Below are 26960 nucleotides of genomic sequence, written 5' to 3'. Positions count from 1 at the left end.
ACCACCTCTATTGTATATATGTATATACTATACTGTGTATATATTCCTTCATCAGGTTTTAGGTCACCTTCTTTCTGTCATTTTATAGAGGTGGGTTTCCCATTTCCAGTAGTTCTGGATTTCTTTTTGGCTGGGCCTAGCTTACAAACGAGAACTGAGGTATTACCGCCTAGCATTGTGGGATATAAGGGGAGCCTCGAGCCGGTGGAACCAACTCTCGAGCTTTTAGAGTGGCCGAGTCGGAGCCGAGGTCGGCTCCGAACCCATCCAGCAAGAAAGAAGGCGAGAAGAAGACAACTAACATGGAACGTTATGGTAAGAACATAACTTCTATTTTCTTTGGCAGTTTATACCAGTAAATTCCAGCCCCCTATTACCTGTTCTCTGTATCCCTAATTGCACATTAATCCGTACTGCTGGAATCTCCTTTCTCCACTCAATTGTTGGCTTAGTTCATAGAATACTTTGTTTCTTTATGAATATAATGTTGTGTAGGTTCTCCTTAAGGATCTGCATTCAAAATCTCACTCTCCTTAACTGTGTAGCTCTAAAATATTAACAGATTAGGATATAGTTCCAGCGTGGCTTCCAGGTAAGAACAAAGTGTAAAGACTTCTTATCTTTTTGTGGATGATTTAAAACTGTATAGTTCATCAGATGAGGAGCAGCTGGAAGTGGTCAAAAATGTCTCTGATGATAAAAGAATGTCATTTGGTCTTGACAAATGTCAAAAGCAACATTTAAAGTAGGAAACTAGCAGCACCAAAAAAAACATAACTCTGAGAACAGGAATGTGACATAAACTTGACCAGAACGAAGTGTGTAAATGTTTGAGAATTGATGAAGGATCAACAGTAAAACATGAACAAACACATCTCAGTAAAGAATATGTTAGAAGACTAAGATTAATACTGAAAACAGTCCTGAACTCTAATGAGAAAGTCCAAGATGTAAACCAATTTGCTGTTCCTGTTCTAACTTAGTTTTGGAATGATTGACTGGCCCCAAATGATATTGGATCAGTTGGACAGGAAAACAAGAAAAATGCTTCTCGCTTATCAAATGATGTATAAAAATCAGTGTATTTCAAAATTATATATCCCTCATGCTGAAGGAGGTATGGGACTCCTCAAAATTGGTTATATGTATAGATCTGCAGTCATAGGACTTCATGCATATCTACTGACCTCATCAGATCCAAACATAGGAAAGTTTTGAAACAGGAAGAGAACAAATCTAAGATGACTTCTCTGCTTAGTTTCGCAGAAGCATATCAGTGTCAAGAAGGAGTGGAAACCGAACCAGAAGTAGACAGAAGTCAGGCAGCAACTGAATGTGCCAAAAGATACAAGTACAGAAAATTCATGGGACAGCCTCATGCTTATCAGGATCTGACACAGGAATGGTTAAGGAGAGGTGAATTTAAACCAAAAGATGAAAAGTTATTAGCGGCCCAGGATAGTGGCCTTGCGTACACATTGGTTTACAGAGTCCATTGAACATATGGGAGAAACAGACAAATGCAGGTTTTGAAAAACAGAACTGGAAACAGTCACGTGTCTTGTTGCTGGATGTGATACGCTAATGGCAGAGGGCCTATATACTAAAAGGAATAAAAATGTGGCAAGTCTGTTGCGTTGGGGATTGTGCAAATGTTATAATAATTAAGTAGCTGAGAAGCATTGGAAATGTGAACCTCAGAGCATTATGGAAAATGTTTATATCGCATAAGGTCACCCATTATCAACAGGTCATAAAATAGATGTGAGATTACCTGATGTAGTAGACCATGAAAAGAAGACAAAAGTAGCACTGGATCATTGAAATTTCTACACCCACTGATTATAGTGTCTTGCATACAGAGAAACACAAAGTCATATAAAGTACCAGGATTTGCAGGCAGAAACAAGGGCAGTGTGGAAGTAGGATAACCAGACAGTTCCAATAGTAGTAGGAGTAATGAGTCTTTTTAAAAAGAAAAAAAATTACTGTCTTATTTAGATATGCTGTCGATACACGTAACTCTGTAAGAATTGCCAAGAGTTCATTCTGTGCACATTGCAGGTGCTGCAAAGAGCACTTTTGGCCAACATCAAAAATTGAAACAATACTAATTTCACGAACTTTAGTCATAATTTGACTTGGGAATGGGGTCCATTCCCATCATGGTATTAGAAACCCAAAACACTTGGAGAAATTAAACTGACAGAGAAAGTTGTGGAAGCCAATCATTTGCTTGCTCCTTCAATGGAGTCGCTCCCCCCGAAAGAAGTTGCACAGAAAAAACACTACTAGGTGGTCAAGGGAAGAAGACCCTCAGAAAGGATACTAAAGAGAAGAAAGTTGCCCTTCTATCCTGTATGCCATAACCAGAGAGAAAGTTATCCAGTCCCTGTGGATGGCATCTAATACCTGTCCTTCCATTTTACTGTTGCAGTATTCCTTACAGTAAGGATCCCTGCCAAGGGCGGCTCGATGTCTGGCCAGTGTACCAAAGCCTTTAGGTTGGTAAGGGTACACCATGTGTCACACTTATGCTCCCCTCATACAACGTAGGGCATAAAGGTGATTGTCTGGAAGTACCATCCTTTGGAACTACTTTGCCACCACCCCAAACAACATCTTTGATCATCGGTCTGACTTGAATGCTTGTTTTGTTTGCTGGCTCACAAAGCTGTTTTCAGATAAGTGCCCCATTAGGGTTCCTGTCATCTAGAAAGGGTAAATGCTAGTGCAGGAAACAGATTCCCCATAAAGACCATCACGAGCACTGTTCATTTCGTCTAGGTGGTTCCCACATGGCCAAACGTCCTGTTCTGTTTGCCAGACTTTCATTCCAAAGACTCTGATTAGTAGGCTTTCCTCTTTGGCCATGTATTTAGAAAATAAATGTCTTAAGCTATTGGCAAAAGACACTGTGAAAGGAACTTCCTACTGTGAGGGTCAGCCGTCCTTGAACAAGGTGGCTAAGAAGGCTAGATCTGATTCTTCAGCTGTACTGCCTCTGCCGGACGTCTCTCTCAAGGCTAATGAAAGCCCAGATCATCGCCCGGCTCCTGGGTTGGATTCCTCTGCCGCGACTGCTTTGGAGTCCAGCATGGATTCAGCGTTATGCATGTCCCTGGAGGCCTTAAAAACATCCGGTTCAGATGTGCATGGTGAACTGCTTCTGATTATTACCAAAGGGCCCAGGGGTGTTCCTCAGATTTTGGTTGGGGAAGACGTACCAGCTGCCATTACAGTGTTTCATACTGTGTCTAAGCCTTCTAAGTTTTACAAGGCTGACGTCCCTTTAAAGAAGAAACAAAAAAAATTAACATGTTTCTCCTTCTCCTAAGGACCGTGAATGGCAGAATTTCACTCAAGGGTTGTTTAATGCTCTTATGACTTTGAAGCCTCCTCAATGAGTTTGTCCCAGCCCCCCCCCCCCCTTCTACTACTCGTAAGAGGTCTGGGGAATCCCTTACCTATTCTTCCCAGATTCTTTCTCCCTTAGACTTTGGTTCTGAGGAAGAGGAGTCCATTAGTCCTGACTTCCCTTTTGAGGAGATTTCCTCTGAGGACACAGTTTCCAGAATAGAAAGTTTCAAATGGGATTGTGCCCAGGCATCTGAAATTCAGAAGAGGTACTACAAGCTTTTGCATATGGACTCTCCTAGACCTGCTACTGTTCCCCCTGTTCTGGCTGCCTTGTTGGATGCCTTTTCTACTGCTTCCCAGGCTCCTGATTCTCAGCCCCCTGCTCCCCAAAAACCTGATAGGTTTTATAAGGTGCATGAGGATTGCAAGTTTTTTTGTAAGTGCCCATCAGCTAACCCTTCTGTTATATTTGTGGCTTTTGACAAGCCATCAAAGTTATTACCTTCTACAAAGTTACTTCCTTCTGTAAAGATAGTAGAAGTACGGAAAATCTGGGTAAGAAGGTATAAACCTTCGCTATCCTTTTAGGGCTGTGAATTATCAGACCCATATGACAAGATATATTTTGGCTTTTCTATGTCAGGCCTTTCAGGTTATTTATGACCTTCTTTACTCTGAGGGGAAGACTTCTGCTCTCTCTTTGTAAGGGATGACTTCTCAGGTGCTTGCCACTCTATTAAATGCAGTTATGATGGAACAGAAGCCTGTTTTTTAGGGCTGCTACTTTTGGATCTGTGCTGAACAGATATTCCTGGCTTAGGCTTTAGCCTTTGCCTGATGATATTAAGGCTAAGTTGATGGATGCTCCTATGGATAACAAGCATTTGTTTGGTGCTGCTGCTGTTGATGATGTTTTGTTGAAGTCCCTACAGGAAAAGTGTAAGACTTTGCAAAATCTGAAGCATATCTTTGTTTCTCCTCTGCCTAAATTCCTAAGTAATTACCGTAGTAACCTGGCCTTTGTTTTAGATGCTAACTGTATTCTTGAGGCAGCTACCTGGACTACTGCATATACTTTTACTGGTCCTTCCTTCTCCCTCTCTTCATGAGCTTTTGCACTCTTCCCTATTATACGGAATACTGGAACAGTGAATTGAAAAGACATAGTACAGTTGTGTAAAATCTTGCCATAATGGTAGATGTCAGTCTCTTCACTGTTGCAGTATTCTTTCCTTCCCCTGGTTCTTTTCCTTTCTGGATGTGCTTGGTACCTGTCTAATCCTTGGACTGGCATTCTTACTGGGGCTGTCAGTTCTAAGGATGGTAAGTCCAGATGTTACCTTTATGCTGTATGCTGTACACGGGGAGCATGCATGTGACGTACAGTGTAGCAACCTGAAGGCTTTAGTATACTGGCCACATGTCAGGCTGCCCTTGGCAGGGGTCCCTATTGTAAGGAATACTGCAACAGTGAAGAGAAGGACATCTACCATTATGGTAAGATTTTACACTACTACTTTCTGCCACCCTGTGCCTGACACCTTTGGAGGCAGACATGCAGGTAGCAACTAGCATGTCCTCCCAGACAGAGAGTACCTCATGGTTGATACAACTGAAATGAACGTTAGAAGTATTTTTGTGGTGACCCAGGGAGAAAAAGGATGTATGTACTTCTTGCCTGCCCCCCCCCCCCAAAAAAAAAGTAATATATAGGGCCACCAGAGCCTAGATTTAGTTCTGCAGAGTGTATTAGATTGGCTTAGAGCTTTAATGAAGAGTTCTCTACTCATTTACTGGAGCCATGGACACTGTGAAACCATATGCCACCAACCTAGCATCATTCCTTGGCACAGCACTTCATCTGATCTCTAGTATGCAGGATTTTAAGAAATCTGTAGAAGAACTGATTACTTAGTAGCAGGCAGCCATGCAAGGCCATTCTCTGTCTCCCTCAACAAAACACATCCAGCAAAAGATTTGATATATTGGAGGACGAGAAGACTTAATTGTACTATTTGTTGGAGAATGACATGTATGATAATGAAACCATTTTAGTGGGTTCATTGCCAGAGGACATCTCTTTCATTGGAATGCTTGTAAATGGAGCATTTCAGATAGGAAGCAGAGGAAATGTCCGATACCAATACAAAATGTTTTGATCTTTAGGGCTTAGAGGAGCGGAAACCCACATTAGTGCCTCTGATCTTTGAATGTGCTTTTCTGGTAGCATCATTAAGAATCAGATTCCTAGATCTAAAGAAACCCGACCAGCAGACCTACCTATATTTTTAGTAGACTAGATTGTGAACCCTTTAGTTTTTGCTCTAGACGTAGTAAAGGGATTAAGCTGTTTCTTGGTCTTAATATTCTTCTTAATGATTGAAATTGCAGAGTCCTCGGAAGAATTTTTAAATGTGGTGTATATGTTGGCCAGATGTTGTTCGTGTTTCACTGTTGCAGTCATTACATGTGGGTTATCTGCTTGCAGTAGCCCTCAGTTGGCCTGATTAACAAAGTATTGGGTCCTGCGTCGGTTGCTGTCTCTCCTTCCGTGTCGTCAGGGGTATAAAACATGCAGCCGACGCCATTTTATCAGTCTTTCTTGCCATGCGGTGCCCGAAGCAGAAGCAGTTCGCAAGTGCCAGACGGCCGTCTCCTGAAATTTTTGTTTTCGACTTTCAGAACCGAAGTCTTCAACTAATGCTAAGTACCCTGTTGGGGAACTTTTTCTTGCTCCTTACCAATGTCAGTAAAAGTTAATAATTGCATTTCTTGTGGAAAGCAAATACCTCACAAAGATTTTCATTCGTACTGTTTTCCTTGCCTAGGCCCTGACCACGACATACCTTGCTGACGGTTTTGTGCCATCTATAATCAACCCACTATCCATCGTCAGTATATTTTCACCTCTAAATATTTCGGTTCTCAGTTCAATTATACGGAAATGTCGTCTGTTAGTCATCCGACTACCCGGTATTCAAAAAAAATGCAAAGATAAAGACAGAGACGGTCCGCCTAGGTCCAAAGCTGCCGATGATGCTTCTCCTAAGCCAACTGCCAGTTCGCCGGTACTCTGTGAGGCGCTGTCGCAGCCCCTGATACCCGCTACTTCTGATTCGCAGGTCTGTACTGAGACCTATTCAGAGTCCGGTATGCTGTGAGATGCTTCAACTGTGGAACCTGCGGATGTCTCTACCTTGGATGGGTCTGGAGCCTCTGTGCAGGCACCAGCCTCTGAGGGTGTATTCAGGCCTATGGACTTGCATATTAAACTGATGCCTCCTCCTCCTTTAAGGCCTAAATCTCGAACCATGCCTAAGAAACCGACCCACAGGCCGCATGCTCAGACCTCTATGCCTAAAAAACAAATGATAAGAATGGCTGAAGATCTTATAATTCTAATCAGTGGAAGCCAACCTCCCCCTTCTAAGAGTCCTAGGACTGAATTTGTTTATGAATCTTCTGACCAGGATTCTTATTTTTCTGATGATCTGGATTTGTCCTTATCTACTTATGAGGATTCTGATGCAGAGGACTCTGTTCCCTCTGCTTTTCCTCCAGAGGATTTTTCTTTTGGTGAAATCTTGCACACCCTATGGAACATTTCCACTGGGAAAGCCAGGATTTTTCTGATTCAAAAAAAAAGTTTAGGGACTTCTTACTCCTGCCTCAGCATAGGCCTTTAGCTATGCCTCCTGTACTAGACATTGTTGATGATGCCTTTTCGGAATCTAGTTTGGCCCCTGATTCTTTGCCTCCTGCTCCCAGAAAACCTGATAGATATTACAGGGTCCCTGATTCTCACAAGTTCCTTTTTAAAAATCCTATTGCGGATCCAGAGACTATTTCCCAGGGACCCAAGGGCATTAAGGCTTCTACTGCTAAAAATCCTACCTCTTCTGATAGAGATTCCAGGGCACTGGATAGATGGGGTAAGAAGGTTTACACTTCTGCAACCTTGGCCATTAGGGCCTTAAACTGTCAGTTTCATATGTTAAAGTATCAACAGCATGTTATTGGATTGCTTAAACAGAAAATGATGTTGATTCCTGACTGTGCTGAAAATAAATGGATTTGATTCATTAGAGGCCTCTTTCAGGGCTGCTGTCACTGGGTCTGTACTCAGAAGTCATGCTTGGCTTAAGGAGCAATCTTTGCTTGATTGTGTTAAAGCTAAACTGTTGGATGTTCCATTAAATCAGGACCGCCTGTTTGGCAACAAAGCTGAGGAAGTTCTTAAAAAAAATGGAAGATAATGCTAAATGTAATTCTTACAAGTTCAGTCTCCAAGATTTAGTAGGCATTGGCCCTCTAAGATTTGGTCCTTTCCGGCCCCTTCCAGGTCTTCTCAACCCAGACAGCAGAAACTCCAGATTTCAGTCCCAGGGTACGCACAAGACTAAGCAGTGGGGGGGTTCTGCATCCAAATCTGGGAGTAGTAAGACCCCCCCAATGGAAAACTGTCTCATTGACTTGCTTTTAAAACTTCCAAGCACTTCTCAGCTGAATGATTTTTTAGCGGAAAGATTGGTCTACATGCCAGAAACTGGGAACTCATTACCCAGGACAAATGGGTTTTAAATATACTGTCCCAAGGATACAGATTTCACTTCCACACATTACCAACACCAAGCGGGTGGCCAGATCTACCCCCAAATCAGTGGGCAGAGGCCCAAAAGCAAGTACTTTCTCTCAAGCATGGGGGCTATTCAGTTGGTACCAGAAGAGGAAAAGGGGCAAGGTTTATATACGAGACCTTTCCTGGTACCCAGAAAAGACAATTCATGGTGTCCTATCCTGGACCTTTCTACTCTCAATACCTTTTTGGTGATTCCAAAATACAAGATGCTGACTCTTCAGCAGTTGCTTCCTATGCTAGGCAAAGATGCCTGGTGGAAAACACTAGATTTAAAAGAAGCATATACCCGGACATCCCTATCAGGGCGTCTTGCAGAAGATACCTACGCTTCAAAGCAGGTTACATGCACTATCAGTTCTCTGCACTGTCCTTTGGCTTATCTACTGCGCCCAGGGTATTCACAAAGTGCCTAGCTCCAGTACTTGCATTTTGCAGGCAAAGAAATATTCAAATATACCCATACTTGGATGATTGTCTAATTCAGGCAGAAAGCCAGGACATACTTTTGAATCATCTGGCCTTTGAACAAAGGGTGCTGACTTGTCTGGGGTACACCATAAACGAAAAGAAATCACATCTGGTACCCTGTCAACAAATTATATTCCTGGGAGCAAGCTTGAATACAACTTCCCAGATGGCTTTCCTCACGCCAGAGAAACAGATTCATTTGACAACCAACTTCAAATAAGTGGCCACAAAAACCCTGCTATCTGCAAGGCAAATACTGCAAGCTGTGGGGGTTCATGGCCTTCTGCATTCTTCTAATTCCATATGCAAGACTGCATATGAGGAAACTACAATGGTATCTAAAAAGCCTATGGTGTCAACATTCTCAGGATCTAGAAGCAATGATTCCTATCATACCTTGCCTATGCCTAGAGTTCTTTGGTGGGCAGAGGCCTGCCACCAAAACAAGGGGCTACCATTCACTCTACCCCCTGCCACCCAAACCCTAACAACAGATGCATCAGACTGTGCATGTGAGGCTCACCTGGCAGGGAAGTGTATTCAGGGCAAATGGAACCCAAGTCAAATGCACCTGCATATCAATCAAAAAGCAATGTTAGCTGTATAGAATGCTCTGACAGCCTTCAAGGACCTCATTCTTCCAGGACAACTAATGGTAAAGATGGACAACACCACTGTTATGTGGTACATAAACAAGCAGGGGGGGGCTTTCCTCCTCTGCTTCTGCTCTCCAAAGTACTACTAAAGATCAGACAGGACAAGCCAAGGACAGTTTTGATTGTACCAGACTGGCCACGCCAACACTGGTACCCGCTCTTGCGCAGTGTGTCACGGTTGGCCCCATGGCACCTGCCTCAGACTCTTTCCTTGTTGTCTCAGCAGGAGAACCAGATTCTGCACCCTCAGCTTCAAACACTGAACCTAGCAGCCTGGCTAATTACCTAATCTGTCCTTTACCATCCGTCAGTAAACCAGTGATGGATATCATTTTAGAGGTAGGGAAGCCTAGTACTAGAAAATCTTATGCTGCAAAATGGAAAGGATTCTGTGCCTGGAACCAGTCTCAAAGGATGAGCACAGCAGCACCCAATTTACCTCAGATTTTACAATACTTAACTGAGATGCTTCACAAGGACTTGTCCTTTTCCTCCATCAGAATTCACACCTCAGCCATTTCAGCTCATTATAATCATTAAAACACAGAACCTCCCCTCTTCTCTCACCCACTGTTCAAGCAGTTCCTCAGAGGGGCCAAAAATTTAAGGCCACCCAGGCGAGCTCCAACTCCAGCCTGGGACCTTAACTTTGTCTTAAAGAAAAACTCACTGATGTAATGTGATCCTATCTCGCCTACATTCTCTACAGATGGGTTCGGAACCGATCCTCGGCTCCGACTCGGCCGCTATACAATAGAACGCCATCTCTTATTGGCTGAGTTACCTCGTATCCCAGGATGCACCACTACTGCTTCCCCAGATCTCATTTGCCGCTTCTGAAGCATAGACGTGGTCTCAGACTTGGCTGAGCTAAGTGCCTCTTAGCGAAATTATTTTCTGTCTAGTTTTGTGCTAAAACTTCCCCAAAAGCTGTTTTAACAGCTACTTGTTGTTGTGACTGTGTTTTTTGTGGTAAAGTTGTATTTTTTGTGGTAAGTGATCCCATTTGAGTTAGAGGGGCCTTGCCCTATCCTAGGCGTTTTAGTTAGAGTCTAGGCTGTCGTTTGTGTAGTTTTTGAGGTTTAGTGTGTCTGAAGTAGATAGCCATGTCGAAGGAACATAGACCATCAGGTTTTAAAAAATGTTCCAAATGTAATTATAAAATGTCCATTACGGATGACCATTCATTGTGTGTCTACTGTTTGGGCCCGAAGCACCTCCAGGAATCCTGTAGCGTTTGCCACGCTTTTTCCTCTCACGTCCTCCAAGAGAGGAAAAATAAGTTAATTTTGAAAGGGCTTATTACCCCTTCCTTTGAGGAAGCCCTATCTTCTTCTTCTTCCCCTTCGAGGAAGAAAAAATCTTTGGCTCTGACCAGCCCGTCGGATCCGGCAGCTAAAAAGTCACGGCAGGCTTCTCCGTCGGCTCCACGGACTTCGAAGCCGAGGGCGGAACGGTCTGCCTCGATGTCTCCAGCCTCGACTCCTCTGGCCGAGTCGAGCTCGAGAGGCGAGTCATCTCCATCGGCTCCACTGCCTTTGGAGCCGATGAGGGTTGCCCGCTCAGACTCTTCCCCTTTGGCGCCGAAGTCCCCATTGGCTCCGAGGGAAATTGCAGTGGTAGTGGAATCTCCCTCGGCGCCGATACTTCTTGAACCCATATGGAGCCGGTCCCCCAGTCTTTCGGAGCCGGCGGAGAAGTCGACTCGGACCCGGTCGGTCTCTTCTCGGTCGTCGAGGATGTCTGATTCGGATTTAGACAGGGTGCTTCAAAGGCTTTTTCAGTCTCCGGTGTTTGCAAAATTGATCTCGGCTCCACCCCAGTCGGCTCCGGAGCCGGTTACCCATCCTGCTATCTTGGTTCCTCCTACAACAGCTTCGGCGCCGTTGGAGTCAGTGTTGGTGGAGCCGGTGGAGGTTGTCAGGTCGGTTCCGACCCTAACTCCAACCCCGCACTTCGGGTCGGGGTTCGGTACGCGGACCTCCTCTGTCGGCCCCGGGGGGGGGACGCTTCGGGACCGATCCTTTCAGTTCCAAGCCTCCCTCTCGGTGCGTCGGCTGCGGGAGTTCCGACTGCTGTTGTGGCCTTGGGGGTTGAACCATCCCAGGATTCTGGGGGTCCCGCCTTCAAGGCCATGAGGAGTGCCTTGGCCAAATCCTCTCTGGCCACTTCTACCATCTCACCACCACCTTCCCTTGGCATGGAGACTGGCTCCTTTGCAATCCCCCTGTCTCACGACAGCGGAGCCCTTGGGCCTGAGGTTACCCCATTGGGGGTTCCCTTCTTCCTGGAGGTCCCTCCGAAACGCTTTCGGAGGAACCTCCGAGGAAGAAACAGTGCAAGAGGAAGCACGTAGACTCCCCTGATGAGTCGCTCACCTCGGATACCGATCTCAATGATGCGGAAGGGTCCCCCAAGTCGTCCTCGGATGATGTATCCTTTGCAGACATCTTGGAGATCCTTAAGCAACGAGGCGACTGGCAGTCCAAACCCCCTTCTGCTGAGGAGTCGGTTTTCCTCAAGGCCTTCGGGGCTCAGCCCTCCGCCTCCTGGGTGTCTCCGCCTTTCGATGAGCTTCTGGATTTGATCTCTCGAAGGGCGTGGGAACACCCGGACTGTGTTGAACCGGTGCCAGCTCGCCCCAATAAATTCCTTTCGGCTCCCCTGATAAGGACTTTCTTTCGAAAGGTGTGGCTGTAGATGCCTTGGTGGTGGCATCTGCCACCCAGCAAGATGTGGCAGAGGCTTCAACGTCCGTCCATCCTCCTAATAGTCTAGGAGCATGGATTGGTACGGGAAGCGTACCCTTTCTTCAGCGACCTTTACATTAAGGTCTCTGAACTACTTGACGCATTTCACAAGACTGCAGAGGGATCTGGTCAAGGAGCTTTCGGATACCCTCTCCGGTAACTTACCTGAGCAGTTGTCCCAGACGGTTAACTCCCAGTTGGCTACCCTGTCCTCGTTATCCAACTCGTCCATGAGGCTCATTTCTTATGCAGCCGAAGGAGCAAGCAGAGCGGCGGGAACAGGTGTTGCTCTACGGAGACAAGCCTGGCTACGCCTGTGTCACTTTGCGGAGGCCTTTAAGTCTTCCTTTGCCGATGCCCCCTTTGATGGGTCCTCTCTGTTTGGACCCAAGGTAAAGGACACTTTGACTCGCTGCGAGCAAGAAGGTAAGACTTTAACTGCCGTAGGGGCCCGGTTTTCCACTCCCTTCAGACCTTATCCCAAGACTCGAAGAGGAGGGAAGATGTGGTTCCGTAAGTCTCAAAAGCCTTACTCGTCACAGCAGAGCGATTCCCCTTCCAGAGGCAGAGGAGGGGGAAATTTTTCAGGGAGACGCCGTCCCAGAGGCGGCGGAGGCCCCCGCAACACTGGAGACCATGAGTCCTTTCGTGGCTCCTCCTCCTTCCAGCATCCCTGAAGGAGTACCCGACTGTGCAGCTCGAGCCAGTCGGGGTCGTTCGAGGCACCTAAAGGCCTGGGAAAATATCACTCAGGACCAATGGGTGCTCCGAATCATCGCCGGAGGTTACACCATTCCCTTCTCTCAACCCCCCCCACCATCCCAAAGAATCCCGGACCCGCCACCCAGTCAACGGGATCTTGCAGCCAGCGAAATATCAAAGCTACTTCAAAAAGGAGTCATCCAACCTGTCCCCGCAGATCAGGCCGGATCAGGGACTTACTCAAGATTCTTTTTGGTACCAAAAAAGACCGGGGACTTGAGGCCCATTTTGGATCTCAGCAAGTTAAACCGATTAGTGAAAAAGTCCAAATTCCGGATGGTCACCTTGCAATCCATTCTCCCGCTTTTGGAGAAAGGTGTTTGGATGTGCTCCATAGATCTCAGACGCCTATTATCACATTCTGATAGATCAGGCGTCGCAGAGACACTTGCGCTTCAGCCTAGGAGACAGTCATTTCCAGTTCCGTGCACTGCCCTTTGGTCTCACCACAGCCCCCAGGGTGTTCACCAAATGTTTGGCGGTGGTGACTGCTCACCTGAGAAGTCTAGGATTCCAGGTGTTTCCATACCTAGACGACTGGCTCCTAACTGCCACCTCCAGGCATCTACTCTTGAAAATTCTAGCAGTCACTATCTCTCTAGGCAACTCCTTAGGAATCACCTTCAATTGGACAAAATCCGTATTGCTGCCATCTCAGCGTATTCTGTTTATTAGTGCAGAAATAGACTCAAGGCAGATGCGAGTCTATCTTTCTGTGGAAAGGATAGCAACGCTGCAGTCTCAGGTTCGGGCATTACTCCTTAGACGTCACGCTCCAGCGAGAATGGTCCTGCAGCTGTTGGGTTCCATGTCAGCCACCATTCTTCTGGTCCCCTTGGCAAGGTTGCATATGAGGATACTCCAGTGGCTCCTGTCAGTCCAGTGGTCTTATCAAGACCTTCCCCTCAGTCACCACATATTGATCACAGAGACGTGCAAACAGGATCTTCGTTGGTGGCTTCTTTCCTCCAACCTGAATCTAGGGCGACCCTTCGTTCCCTCATTCCCCTCGGCCACGTTGACTACGGATGCCTCCCAGACAGGGTGGGGGGACATTATCTGGACAGGTCGGTCCAAGGCACGTGGCACACCGACGAGAGTCTTCTCCACATCAATATCCTGGAAATGAAGGCGGTGCTTTTAACGTTGCAAGCACTGCACGATCACCTCCCCCAGGGTACGATTGCCATTCAGTCCGACAACATGTCGGTAGTCTGGTACTTAAACAAGCAAGGAGGGACCAGGTCTTACCCCCTTTGCAGAGAGGCCATGAAGGTATGGGATTGGGCGATTGCTAACAAACGTTTCCTAGTGGCAACACACATTCCGGGGAGATCCAACGTGATAGCCGACAGACTGAGCAGAACTATTCTCGCCCCTCACGAGTGGTCCTTGAACGACAGAGTGGTAACACAGATTTTCACGAGATGGGGAGCTCCTTGTTGCAGTCTTTTCGCAACTCCCCTCAACGCGAAATGCCAGCAGTTCTTCTCTCTCACCCCAGTTCCGGGGGAGATCCCCAAGGATGCTCTAGTCCAAGCTTGGCCCCCCCGGTCTGCTATACGCTTTTCCACCGGTTCCTTCTCCCCAAGGTGATTCAGAAGGCGATTCGCTTGGAAAGCAAAATGATTCTAATCGCCCCATACTGGCCTCGTCAAGTCTGGTTCCCCTTTCTTCACGAATATGCATTGGAGGGTCCCTGGTTCTTGGACCAAGTTCCGGACCTCTTGACGCATCAGTCAGGACAGCTCCATCAGTCCCTCCATTCATTGAAGTTAGCAGCTTGGCTACTCCTCTTCCGACCATATTTAGGAGCCATTCTTTCGACCCTGAAGTCATGCATATTTTGTCTTCTGCCCACAAGACTTCTACTAAAAAGATGTACAGCAATAAATGGAAAAGGTTTGCTATTTGGGCCCAACTCCGAGGATTAGACCCTATGACAGCCTCGGAGTCAGAGGTTCTGAAGTTTTTAGCTTCCCTGTTCAACCAAGGTTGTTCGGTGTCTACCATCAAAGTTCAATTGGCTGCTATTTCCAATTTTCACGAGAGCGTAGATCCACCTTTAATGAGCAACAAGTTGTGCAAAGCTTTTATTAAAGGAGCTTGGCTTCTACGGCCCCCTATATCTCATCCTGCACCACCGTGGGACCTTAACGTGGTGTTAGGTGCATTAACCTCATCTCCGTTTGAGCCGGCAGCAACCTGTGACTTAAAATTTCTTTCTTGGAAGACTGCTCTTCTAGTTGCTATTACATCAGCCAGGCGAGTTTCAGAACTTCAATCCCTATGTGTCAAACCACCATACCTGGTATTTCACAAGGATAGAGTATCTCTTAGACCAAACCCATCCTTTATACCAAAGGTTTGTTCTAACTTTTGTTTGCAACAATCACTGGAATTACCGTTTTTTTCCCCTAAGTATTCAAACAGAGCTGAGTATACCTTTTACAGCTTAGACGTGCACAGACAGTTACGTTTCTATTTGGATAGGACACACCAAGCACGAAAATCAGATCAACTGTTTGTGTCCTTTTCGGATAGTAAATTGGGCAAAGCCGTCACGAAAGTCACTATTGCCAAGTGGATCAGAGACTGTATCAGTCATATTTATCTCATTTCAAATAAGGAGCTTATAGTTCCAGTGAAAGCTCATTCTACCAGGGCTATGGCCACTTCGGCAGCCTTTCATTCCAAGCTCTCTATTAGTGACATTTGTGCGGCTGCTACGTGGTCTTCTCTACACACCTTTATTTCTCACTACAAATTGGATGTGGCATCTAGGGGTCGAGCTTCCTTCGGTTCCACGGTTCTCAGGAGCGTTTTCCAGTGAGCCACCCAGGAATTAGGTGCTAGGGACGCTGTCCCATCTGTAGAGAATGTAGGCGAGATAGGATCACATTACATCTTTTAGTTATGTACTTACCATAACTTTAGATGTATGGGATCCATCTCGCCACATTCTAATAACCACCCTCCTTCCCCCTGCCTTGTAGGCCAGAAGAGACCGGACGATCCGAATTCAACTTCTTCCTCTCTTGAAACACCTGGCAATGTTACAACAACAGTCTATGTGTGTGTGCATGTGTGCAGACAAACAAGATCTGGGGAAGCAGTAGTGGTGCATCCTGGGATACGAGTTAACTCAGCCAATAAGAGACTGCGTTCTATTGTATAGTGGCCGAGTCGGAGCCGAGGATCGGCTCCGAACCCATCTGTAGAGAATGTAGGCGAGATGGATCCCATGCATCTAAAGTTATGGTAAGTACATAACTAAAAGTTCCTCCTTTCGAGCCAGCTGCTACTGCAGATTTAAAATTCCTTTCTTGGAAAACAGCGTACCTTTTAGCAATCACTTCAGCAAGAAGAGTATCTGACTTACAGGCCCTTATGGCAGTGGAACCTTTCATCATCTTTCATGCGGACAGGGTGTCCCTCAGAACTAATCCCTCCTTCATGCCCAAGGTGGCATCCAGTGTGGCTCTTAATCAGTCCATTCATTTGCCAGCCTTCTTTCCTAATCCACAGAACAAAAGGGGAACGGATGCTGCACTCCCTAGATGTGCACAGACAACTTAAATTCTACTTGGACAGGACTAAACCTCAAAGGAAATCTGAACAGCTGCTGGTGGCATTTGCTGCAGGGACAGAGGGGGAGGCTATTTCAAAGCAAACCATTTCTAAATGTATAGGCCATTGCATTCATTTCTGCTATAAGCACCATGGAAAACCTATCCCACAGGGCATCAGACCCCATTCAGCCAAGGCTGCATCTACATCTACAGCCTTTCTCAGAGGCGTCCCTACCAGGGACATCCTAGAAGCTGCTACCTGGAGTTCTGGACATACTTTCAAGCTTTATCAGTTGCCAAATGTTCTTCGTGTTTCACTATTGCAGTCATTAGATTTGGGTAATCTGCTGACAGGTTGCCCTCAATTGGCCTGATTAACAAAGTATTGGGTCCTGCGTCGATTGCTGTCCCTTCTTCCATGACATCAAGTCATCAGGGGTATAAAACATGCAGCCGACGCCATTTTCTTCATTCTTTCTTGCCGCGCGGTGCCCGAAGCATAAGCATTTCGCAAGTGCCGGTCGGCCGACTACTGAAATATTCAAGTTTGAGTTTCAGAACCGAAGTCTTCACTAAAGCTAAGTAACCCGTTGGGGAAACTTTTTTCTTGCTTTTTACCGATGTCAGAAAAAGTTAATTGTATTACTTGTGGGAAGCAAATACCTCATAAGGATTTCCATTTATACTGTATTCCTTGCCAAGGCCCTGATCACAACTTGCCTGGCTGTCGGTTTTGTGCTAGATTTACACTACGCACTATTAAGCGTTGGTATATTTTTGCATCAAAGTATTTTGGAAACAGATTTAACTACCCAGAAATGTCATCTGATAGCAATTCGACTACCAGAGTACATAAAAAACGCAAAGAAAAGGACAGAGAAAGGCAGTCGAGATCCAAAACCGACGACAAAGCTTCTCCTAAGCCAGTCGCCGGTACTCAGTGTGGCGCTTTTGCAGCCCCTGATACTTGCTACCTTCGTGTCGCAGGCCTGTACTGACACCCATGTGGAGTCTGGCATGCCACAAGATTCTCAGCGTATTGGACCGACGGATGTATCTCCCTCTGATGGGTCCGGAGCCGCTGAGCAGGCACCGACTTCTGAGAGTGTATTCAGACCTCAATATTTGTATATCAAACCAGCGACAGCTGCAAAATCAAAGACAAAAGCAACTTCTAAAACTAAAAAAAACGACGCCTGAGCCACGTGCATAGGCCTCTATGCCTAAAAAACAGATGATCAAAATGGCTGAAGACCTTATTACCTTGATCAGGGGTACCCATCCCCCTCCAGATAAGAGGCCTAGGCAAGCCACTGATTATGAATCTTCAGATCAGGTTTCTATTTCTTCTGATTCCTCTTCTGATCAGGGATGATCTTTACCTCCCTATGAGGATTCTGATGCTGAGGAGTCTATTCCATCTGCATCTCCTCCTGAGGATTATTCATTTGGAGAAACCTTGCATACTTTGAGGGAGCATTTTCACTGGGAGAGTCAAGACTTCTCAGAATCAAAAAAGAGGCTCAGGGATTTCCTTCTTCTCCCTCAGCACAAGCCTTTAGCCATTCCCCCTGTTTTAGACATTGTGGATGATGTGTTTTCGGAGTCAAGCCTGACCCCTGACTCCTTACCTCCTGCTCCCAGTAAGCCTGACGGGTATTACAGGGTCCCTGACTCACATAAAATTTTTTTTAGAAACCCTGCTGCTGATCCTGAAACTATTTCACAGGGTCCAAAGGGAGTTAAGGCCTCAACAGCAAAAAATCGTACCCCCCCTGACAGAGATTCAAGGGCATAGGACAGATGGGGAAAAAAGGTTTATACATCTGAAACCTTGACAATCACGGCCTTAAACTGTCAATTTCATATGCTTAAATACCAACAGCATGTTATGGAATTGCTGAAACAGAAAATGATGTTGATTTCAGAATGTGCAGAAAATAAAGAATTGCAAGAATTATTGCATGCAGCTGAACAAGTTGGAAAGCATACTTTGCAATGTGGTTATGATTCTTTAGAGGCCTCCTGCAGGGCCGCAGTTACTGGATCTGTGATTAGGAGGCATGCCTGGTTAAAGGAACAAAATGTGCCTGATCATGTTAAAGCTAAATTGCTAGATGCAGCTTTACAGCATGACTCTCTGGTATTAAGGCAGAAGAGGTTTTAAAGAAAATGGAAGACAAAGCTAAGTCTATGCAAACTGTTAAAGACTTCTTATAAGTGCAGCCACCAAGATTCAGTGTAAACTGGCCTACAAAAAATTGGTCCTTTCCTGTGTCACACAGAGGTCATAGGGGCAAATCCAGACGCCCTAAGGGTTCCAGATACCAGGCGCAAGACTCATGCAGGTCAAAGCAATTGGGCGCATCCACCTCCAAATCTGGAGGAGATAAAGTGCAAACCTACAGAAAGCAATCCCAATTACTTCCCTCTGCCTACACCAAGCACTTATCTTTTGGCAGCACCCACAGGAGGAACACTTTTTTCTCAAAATTGGCAGTTAATAACCCAGGACAAGTGGGTACTAAACATCGTATCACAGGAATACAGATTCCATTTCCACACTCTGCCAATGGCAAATGGTTGGCCAGATCTGCCAAAAAATCAATGGGCAGTGGCACAGAAACAGGTTACGTCCCTCATGGATATGGAGGCCATTCAGACAGTACCAGAACAGGAAAAAGGACAAGGTTATTACTCGACTATTCTTGGTGCAGAGAAAGGACAAGGCCTGGCAGCCAATACTGGATTTATCGATTCTGAACACATAACCGGACATTCCAAAATTCAAAATGCTGACTTTGCAGCAGCTTCTGCCCATGTTGGGCAAGAAAGCTTGGCTGGTGACTTTAGACCTAAAAGAGGCATACCTGCATGTCCCAATAAGATAGTCGTGCAGAAGATACCTCAGATTCAAGGCTGGCTTAATGCATTACCAATTCTCTGCACTGCCATTTGGCTTATCTACTGCGCCCAGGGCCTTTACAAAGTGCCTGGCACCAGTAATTGTATTTTGCAGACAAAGAAGTATACAAATATATCCTTACTTGGACGACTCTCTCATTCAAGCAGAGAACAAGGACACTCTTCTACGACACCTGGCATTTGTGAAAAGGCTTCTAACATGCCTAGGGTACACAATAAATGAAAAGAAATCACAACTGGTACCCCCTCAAAAGATAACATTCCTGGGTGCAAGCTTGAATACAGCTGCCCAGATGGCTTACCTCACGCCAGACAAACAAAGGCAACTGACTACTTAATTCAAACTGGCAACAAAAACCCAGTCTTCTGCAAGACTAATTCTGCAGGCTCTGGGCTTCATGGCATCCTACATCTTGCTAATTCCATATGCAAGACTGCATATGAGGAAACTTCAATGGTACCTAAAAAGTTTATGGAGTCAACATTCACACAGTCTGGAAACAAATGATTCCTCTCATTCCCTGCCTGCAACAGGAGTTTCTATGGTGGGCAAGGGCCTGTCACCAAAACATGGGATGGCCCTTTACCCTACCCCCTGCCAGCCAAACCTTAACAGACGCATCATATTATGACTGGGGGGCCCACATGGCAGGAAGATGCATTCAGGGCATATGGGCATCAAAGCAAATGCATCTACATATCAACCAGAAAGAGATGCTAGCTGTTCAGAATGCTCTAACATCCTTCAAGGACTTACTTCATCCAGGACAACTACTGATAAAGACGGACAACACCACAGTCATGTGGTATATAAACAAGCAAGGGGGCACACACTCATACCCCCTTTGCAGATTAGCCATGACACTGTGGGACACAGCTTTGACCTATCAAATACATCTTCAAGCTCAATTCCTGCCAGGAAAACAAAACACTTTGGCAGATGTTTTAAGCAGAAACCTTATGGATCCTCATAAGTGGAAACTAAATCCACAAGTCTTCAGCATGATAGAGAAATGGGGGAGTCCATACATAGATCTGTTTGCCTCTCCTCAAAATTATCAATTGAAAAGATTCTGCACAAGGACTTATCACAGACAAGCGTGGAAAGTGGACGCCCTATCCTTCAGTTGGAAAAACCTATCAGTTTACACCTTTCCTTCTCTGCCTCTTCTACCCAAGGTCCTCCTAAAAGTCAGACAAGAGAAGCCAAAGATCATATTAATTGCCCTGGACTGGCCCCGCCAATACTGGTACCCAATTCTAAGGAACTTGTCTCAATACCCAGCTTGGACCTTGCCTCAAAGACCACATCTACTGTCCCAGCAAAACAGTCAGATCCTGCACAATCAACTAAACACTCTGAACCTGGCAGCATGGCTAATCATGTAATCATACAAATGACACCTCTCAGTAAAGCTGTGATGGATGTCATTTTGGAAGCCAGAAGGCCTAGTACTAGAAAATCTTATGCTGACAAATGGAAGAGATTCTGTGCTTGGATTCAAGCACAAGAAACTGATACAGCAGAACCACATATTCCCCAGATATTACAATACTTAACTGAGATGCTTAACGAAGGCCTGCCTTTCTCATCAATCAAAATCTATGCCTCTGCCATTTCGGCTCATTACAGTACAGAGCCACCAATCTTTTCTCATCCTTTACTAAAGCAGTATCTTAGAGGAGCCAAAAATTTGAGGCCTCCTAGAAGATCACCACTACCTGAATGGGACTTCAGTTATGTGTTGGAAAAGCTCACCCTGCCTCCATTTGAACCCGCTGCTACCGCAGAGATAAAGTTCTTATCATGGAAGACAGCTCTGCTACTAGCAATTACTTCAGCAAGAAGAGTTTCAGAGCTACAGGCCCTTATGGCTGTAGAGCCTTTTATCATATTTCACCCAGACAGGGTGTCTCTGAGGACAAATCCTACTTTTATGCCTAAGGTGGTTTCCAGTGTGGCTCTTAACCAAACAATTCCATCTGCCAACTTTTTATCCAAATCCGCAGAACAAAGGTGAGAGAATTCTGCATTCCTTGGACGTACACAGACAGCTAAGATCCTACTTGAGCAGGACTAAAGCTCTATTAAAAACTGAGCAATTACTAGTGTCATATGCTGCAGGATCAGAAGAAAAGGCTGTTTCAAAGCAGACATTTTCAAAGTGGATAAGCCACTGCATCTGTTTCTGCTACTTACACCATGGTAAACCTGTGCCCAAGGGCATTAGGTCTCATTCCACCAGAACTGCAGCTGCTTCAGCAGCCTTTCTCAGAGGTATACCAACCAAAGACATTCTAGAAGCTGTTACTTGGAGTTCTATTCCCAGCTTTACAAAGCATTACTATTTGCTTCTCTACTCTAAGTCCAGGGCAGGCTTTGCCACTGCAGTGCTGCAGGGCCTTATAGCCGCACTTAATGCTGTTTAGCTTCAGCTTCCCAACCATCGTTTTGGGATTCTACCCAAATGTAATGACTGCAACAGTGAAACAAGAAGAACATAGCACAGTTGTGTGCACTTACCATAAATGTAGATGTTCGAGTGTATTCACTATTGCTGTCCAGGTTACCCTCCCGCCATCCATCCCCCTGTCATTCTAAAGTTTATCTTTCCTTCTCTGTCTTCTACAGCCTATGTGGTGTATTTGCTTGCTTGTAGATGAAGGCAAAGTTTATATTAATGCATGTATATTTATATTTATATATATATATATATATATATATATATATATATATATATATATATAATATTGCTACCTTTTTGGGGGCACCTGACATCGGGGGCAAGAAAAACTAAAGAAAGTGGCATCGGCTGCATGTTTTTATACCCCAGATGACCTGACGTCATGGAAGAGAAGACAGCAACTGACGCAGGACCCAAGACTTTGGAATTCAGGCTGACTGAGGGCAACCTGCCAGCCGATTACCCAAATGTAATGACTGCAACAGTGAATGCACTCGAACATCTACATTTATGGTAAGTGTACACAACTGTACTTTTCTTGCCGATTTGAGCTACACCCAGTCTCATTTCTCAGTAGTCTTCAGGCCACTGACTTGGAGGTAGTCTGAGGATCCACACACTTACATCAGTATTTATACCCCAAAGCATACTAGTTGAAGTCATGCTTTGAACATGTGACCCAGGGAAGTTAATGCTTTGGTCGTCAGCAGTGTTGGCCCATTTGTCAGGAATACTGCAACAGTGAGCAGTAGGACATCTGCTGTTATGGTAAGTTGTTACACAACCGTACTTTCCTCAGGCCTTGATAAGAGAAGAGGTAGTGAGCACTCTAATGGAGGTCTGGACATGTTAGTCATCCAAGATTATTCTTCCCGAGAGACCCAAGAAGAAGACACAAAAAAAACATAAGATCTTGTCCTCCTCTGAAACTCCATCCAGACTGAAGGATTTATAAGACTGGTATAACTTTACCCATTGTTTCTTCAGGGTTTTGCAGTCCTTCCAGTGTGTGATCCCTGTTTTTTCACAATCTAAATATCGCCCTCTTCTTTTGAAGAGGAGGTATCCTCTGATAGTGAGGAGGAAAGTCTGGATTTTGCCTCACAGCGCTCTCCTCCAATCCCTTACGAGTCTGAGTCAGAGGAGAGTATATCCTCTTCACCTAATGAAGAATTTTCATTTCATTTTATGATGCAATTAGTAAAATAGTTTCATAGGTTGGTACTAGGCTATTAGCCCTAGGGCCTATACAAGCCTAGCCATAACAATTCCCTGGCTATTTCTTGATGAAATGAGACGGAAGGAAGGTTTCAGAGGCATCTCTTGAGTCTGGATTTTCAGAAACCTCTAGCTATTCCTCCAGTAGAATGGGGCATTAGAAGATACCTTTAAGTCATGCTTCTCCAGATTCTCAGCCTCCTGCCCCTAAAGCATGACAGGCTGTATAGGGTACCTGATTCTCATAAATTCCTCTTTAGGGAACCCCTTTGCTGACCCTGCTTTGATTTCTATAGACAAGAGATAGTGAGTCTAAATCTTTTGCCTCTTCTTACCGTGTCCCCAGTGAGGAGAACAGCAGTCCATTTCTAATCTTCCTGTTTCAGGCACTGAAACAGCCTCATCAAACTTGTTATCTTCTGATTCACAAGTCACAAAACATTCTCTAAAATGTGCAGTAAAACGTAGTAGTTGCTGTATCAAGAGCTGTTGCTGCGGGCTGTGTGATGTGCGGGTATGCCTTGGTCAGGGTCCAGTTTTTCCCTGATCACATCACAGGTAAATTATGCACTTAGAATTTTTGGGAGGAATTCTTTAGCAGAGGTCCTCAAAAGATTAGCAGAAAGAGGTAAGTTAATGCAGAAATTGTAAAAGTTTTTTTTTTTTTTTTTTTTTATTTCACCAGCCCTTATGTACCAGAGGAACTGTTTTTCAACCCTTGTACCTTTCTTCAAAAAAAAAAAAAAAAAAACCTTGTCAAGCCAACACAAATCCACTAAGTAATGTTTTAAAGCAAAGTGGCGAGGAAACTTCTGGAATGGATCATAGAGGTCTTCCCAGCACAAAGAGTGCTTCTGAACATTCTTCCCCTCCACACCTCCCTCAGCCAGCCTTCTAAAGTAGTAGCAAATCTCTCTTACCCTGCTTACATGGAAACAGAGAAGACTCTCGGGTACTAATTGCAACCAACTTCCTTTCTTTTTCATGCATGAATCCCTCTTCCACTAAAAAAAAAAGCAGATTAATTTGATGTCCTTCTTAGGTCACTGTTGCAGTATTCCAATACATGTGAGTTTTCCTGCCAAGGAAAACCTGATGTCCAACCTTCTTAATGCACAGTGTATTTAGTGTATGACCTCAGCCTATGGTTGTAGGGATATATAAGCAGACATCATCAGACTGTCTTGCCACCAGTCTGAATGCAGAAGCTTTGTCACATCTGAATACCAGCATTATGTGCCACTACCACTGCCAATAGTCTTATCTTTATGATTTGTTCATGTCAGATCTCCATTTTTAGTGTTTGTTTTGCTTAGGAGATGTTATCCTAATTGTAAAATTTGCCAGTTTTGTAATATCCTTTTTTTAACATGTTAGCTTCCTTTAATACATATCTGGAGACACAACCTCACAAGAGCCTTTCACTTTCCAAAATGGGGAGCCCTCTGCCTTGAATGTCCTGCTGACACCCAAAAACAAAAAAAAAATGTTCAAAAAACTGAAACCAGATTCTTTCTTTTCTTTCCTCCCACTTTTGTTTAGAGAATCTTCCTGTCCAGCCTCCAGTGTAAGAGCTAAGTCAGACAAGGATATGCTTGTATTTTACTTAACAATTTATGTATCAAATTTTCATTGTTTCTTGATTTATATGAAAGTACTCGCTAGTGAAAACAGGGAAGATAGGTGGGTTTAGAAGACTGGCTTGTTTATATGCACACAACATAAAATTTATTACAGCAGGGACACAGATATCCTCAAGAAGTTGAACATTTGCTCGTAGTTTGATAGGTGGTTCCAGGGGGGGTGAACGCTAGATGTTTCTGTAATGTGCAAGTGTGAGGTATCAGAAGAAGAAATCTCATCAGTTGGGTACTGCAGACCATCACTTGGAGATTGATTTATGCAATGGGGTACATCTGTTATGAATGAACATGTGTAAAAGTGCTTTGACTCAAAAAAAAAACTAAACATGCATCTTTTCTAAAGGTAATTGGATCAGACTAGATTTTTATGGACTCGTCCTAGATTGTGTTTGTAAAAGTATTAGCCATTAGATTAAAGTAGAATCACTGACCTTTTAACAGCGTGTGGATTTTGGCATCATATTTTATAAAAATATTAGGGAAAAACTGAAAAACGTTTACTTGTGACCTTCCATCCCAGTCCTCTTTAAGAGACTGGAACTTTGTTTTTGACATGGAGAGAATTGGTATGTTTCCTATGCCTTTGATATTCATCATTATTTGACCACACATAATTTCCTTTCATCTAAACAGAGGGGTCTTTACTGTGTTGTTAATATGGAGTTTGTTCACTTTATAATGAAATGTTAATTTAAACCAAACCACAGCAGTTACGTTTTAAGGCTACATAGCTTAAATGTTTAGTCCAGGTGGTGTGCTGCCCTTGTACTTTTAGATGATGCACACTGTAATGCATTTTTATTTTTGAAACTGTGGCTAATTTTTCTAGAAGTATTTATTGTTTTTTTTTATTTATTTATTTCAGCTTTGCACAACGCTTTGCCTCAGCAGCCATCTCGACCAAGTAACAGAGCAGCAGCACTGCCTCCTAAGCCTTCTCGCCCCCCTCCTCAGTCCCCAACTGTAGCCCATCAGCCTCTAGTCCCTCAACCTCCTATGTCACAGCCCCCCCAGATTCTCCTTGAAGATGATGAACCTCCATCTCCACATCATGGCATGTCCTTGAACACTAGCCATATGCAGATGTATTTGCAGCAGTTTCAAAAGGTGCAGACTCAAACCCCGCTTCTGCCATCAGTGAAGGTTCAGTCACAACCACAACCACCCCCTCCACCTCAGACTCCTACTGCAGTCCAGCAGCAACATACCCAGCAACAGCAGCAGCTTCCATCACAGAGACAAATGCACATGCAGTTCCCCCCTCACATTCACCAGCTTCCATCTTCACAACAGCATCAACCTTCTCCACAGCCTCAGCCTTCAAAGCCCCAGCAAGTCATCCAGCGTCACCCATCTCCACGACAGCAGAAGGCAGATCCTTATATATCTGGTAAGTATTTATTAAATTCATAAAATTTGTAATGTAAAATTGCCTGTGGGGTTCTCTAATTTGCTTGTGCGCTCCTCCCATGTTAATCCCATAGCAGCCATTGGCTTGTAAAACTGGAGCATATTGACTTGTATGTTTAAAATTCAGGCTGTAGTTCAGGTTCAGTGTGTGTGATATGTAAGACTGAAGTCTGATCTTGTATTTATGTAGCCTTACTTCTAGGAATGTTGTGTAAATGCCAGCAGGAGCTACCGTCCATTAATGGGGATGTATTTTGAATTTCTGAAGACTGCAATTGCGATCTTTGGAATTACAGAACTGCAAATGTGAGTGTGTGGCAGTGTCTTGGAATAGTATATGTAATTGTAGGAGGGGGTGAAACACTCCAGATCTCACTTCTACTAACAAGCCTGATTAATAATTGATTGCATAGTTTTAAGCTTAAACATTATGTTTAAAGACGCGAAATGACCTTTTACTTTTGTATAAAAAAATTGTTGACATGCATCTTTATACATGCAAACACATTTTTATACAAAACGAAAGGTAGTTTCACGCCCATTTGTAAATAAATCCATCCATAACCCCTTTATCCATTTTGCACGTGGGTTTGATTGTTTCAGAACACGGAAGACTAAATTTAGTGAGCCGTGTTGGCAACATGAATATTCATGGGCAGGCAGCAGGTACTTATGTCACTCTGGGTTCAAGCTCTAATTTTGCAGAAGTAGCATATAGGGTAAGGAACTGTAATATAGATAAGCAGTTGCCAAACTGTTAAATTACTGTTTGGCAAAAAAAAAAAAAAAACTCCACTCTGGCCCCATGTACCCCATCTCAGATCCTAATTCTTAGGGTCTTGCTGATGTTCTTCATGTTTCGCTGTTGCAGTCATCACATTTGGGGTTATCTGCTTGCAGTAGCCCTCAATCTGCCTGATTAACAATGTTTTGGGTCCTGCGTCAGTTGCTGTCTCATCTTCCATGACGTTAGGGGTATAAAGCATGCAGCCAACACCATTACATCAGTCTTTCTTACCGTGCGGTGCCCGAAGCAGAAGCAGTTCACGAGTGCCGGTCATCCGACTTCTGAAATTTTCGTTTTCGAGTTTC

At 44.6% G+C, this 26960-nt stretch overlaps 1 protein-coding gene across 1 annotated transcript in view; it reads left to right on the top strand.

The window, feature by feature from the left end:
- The window catches only part of LOC122810711 (bromodomain-containing protein 4-like), a 1011045-nt gene that overhangs the window by 37917 nt on the left and 946168 nt on the right, over positions 1–26960 (top strand). The window contains exon 3 of the mRNA XM_044082276.1: positions 25324–25848. Within this exon, the coding sequence (XP_043938211.1) occupies positions 25324–25848 (525 nt within the window). The remainder of the gene's footprint in view (positions 1–25323; positions 25849–26960) is intronic.

Source organism: Protopterus annectens, chromosome 9.part0 (assembly GCF_019279795.1).
Source record: "Protopterus annectens isolate FY-2018-M chromosome 9.part0, PAN1.0, whole genome shotgun sequence".
NCBI lineage: Eukaryota > Metazoa > Chordata > Ceratodontiformes > Protopteridae > Protopterus > Protopterus annectens.
This window is presented reverse-complemented; position numbering and strand designations above follow the sequence as displayed.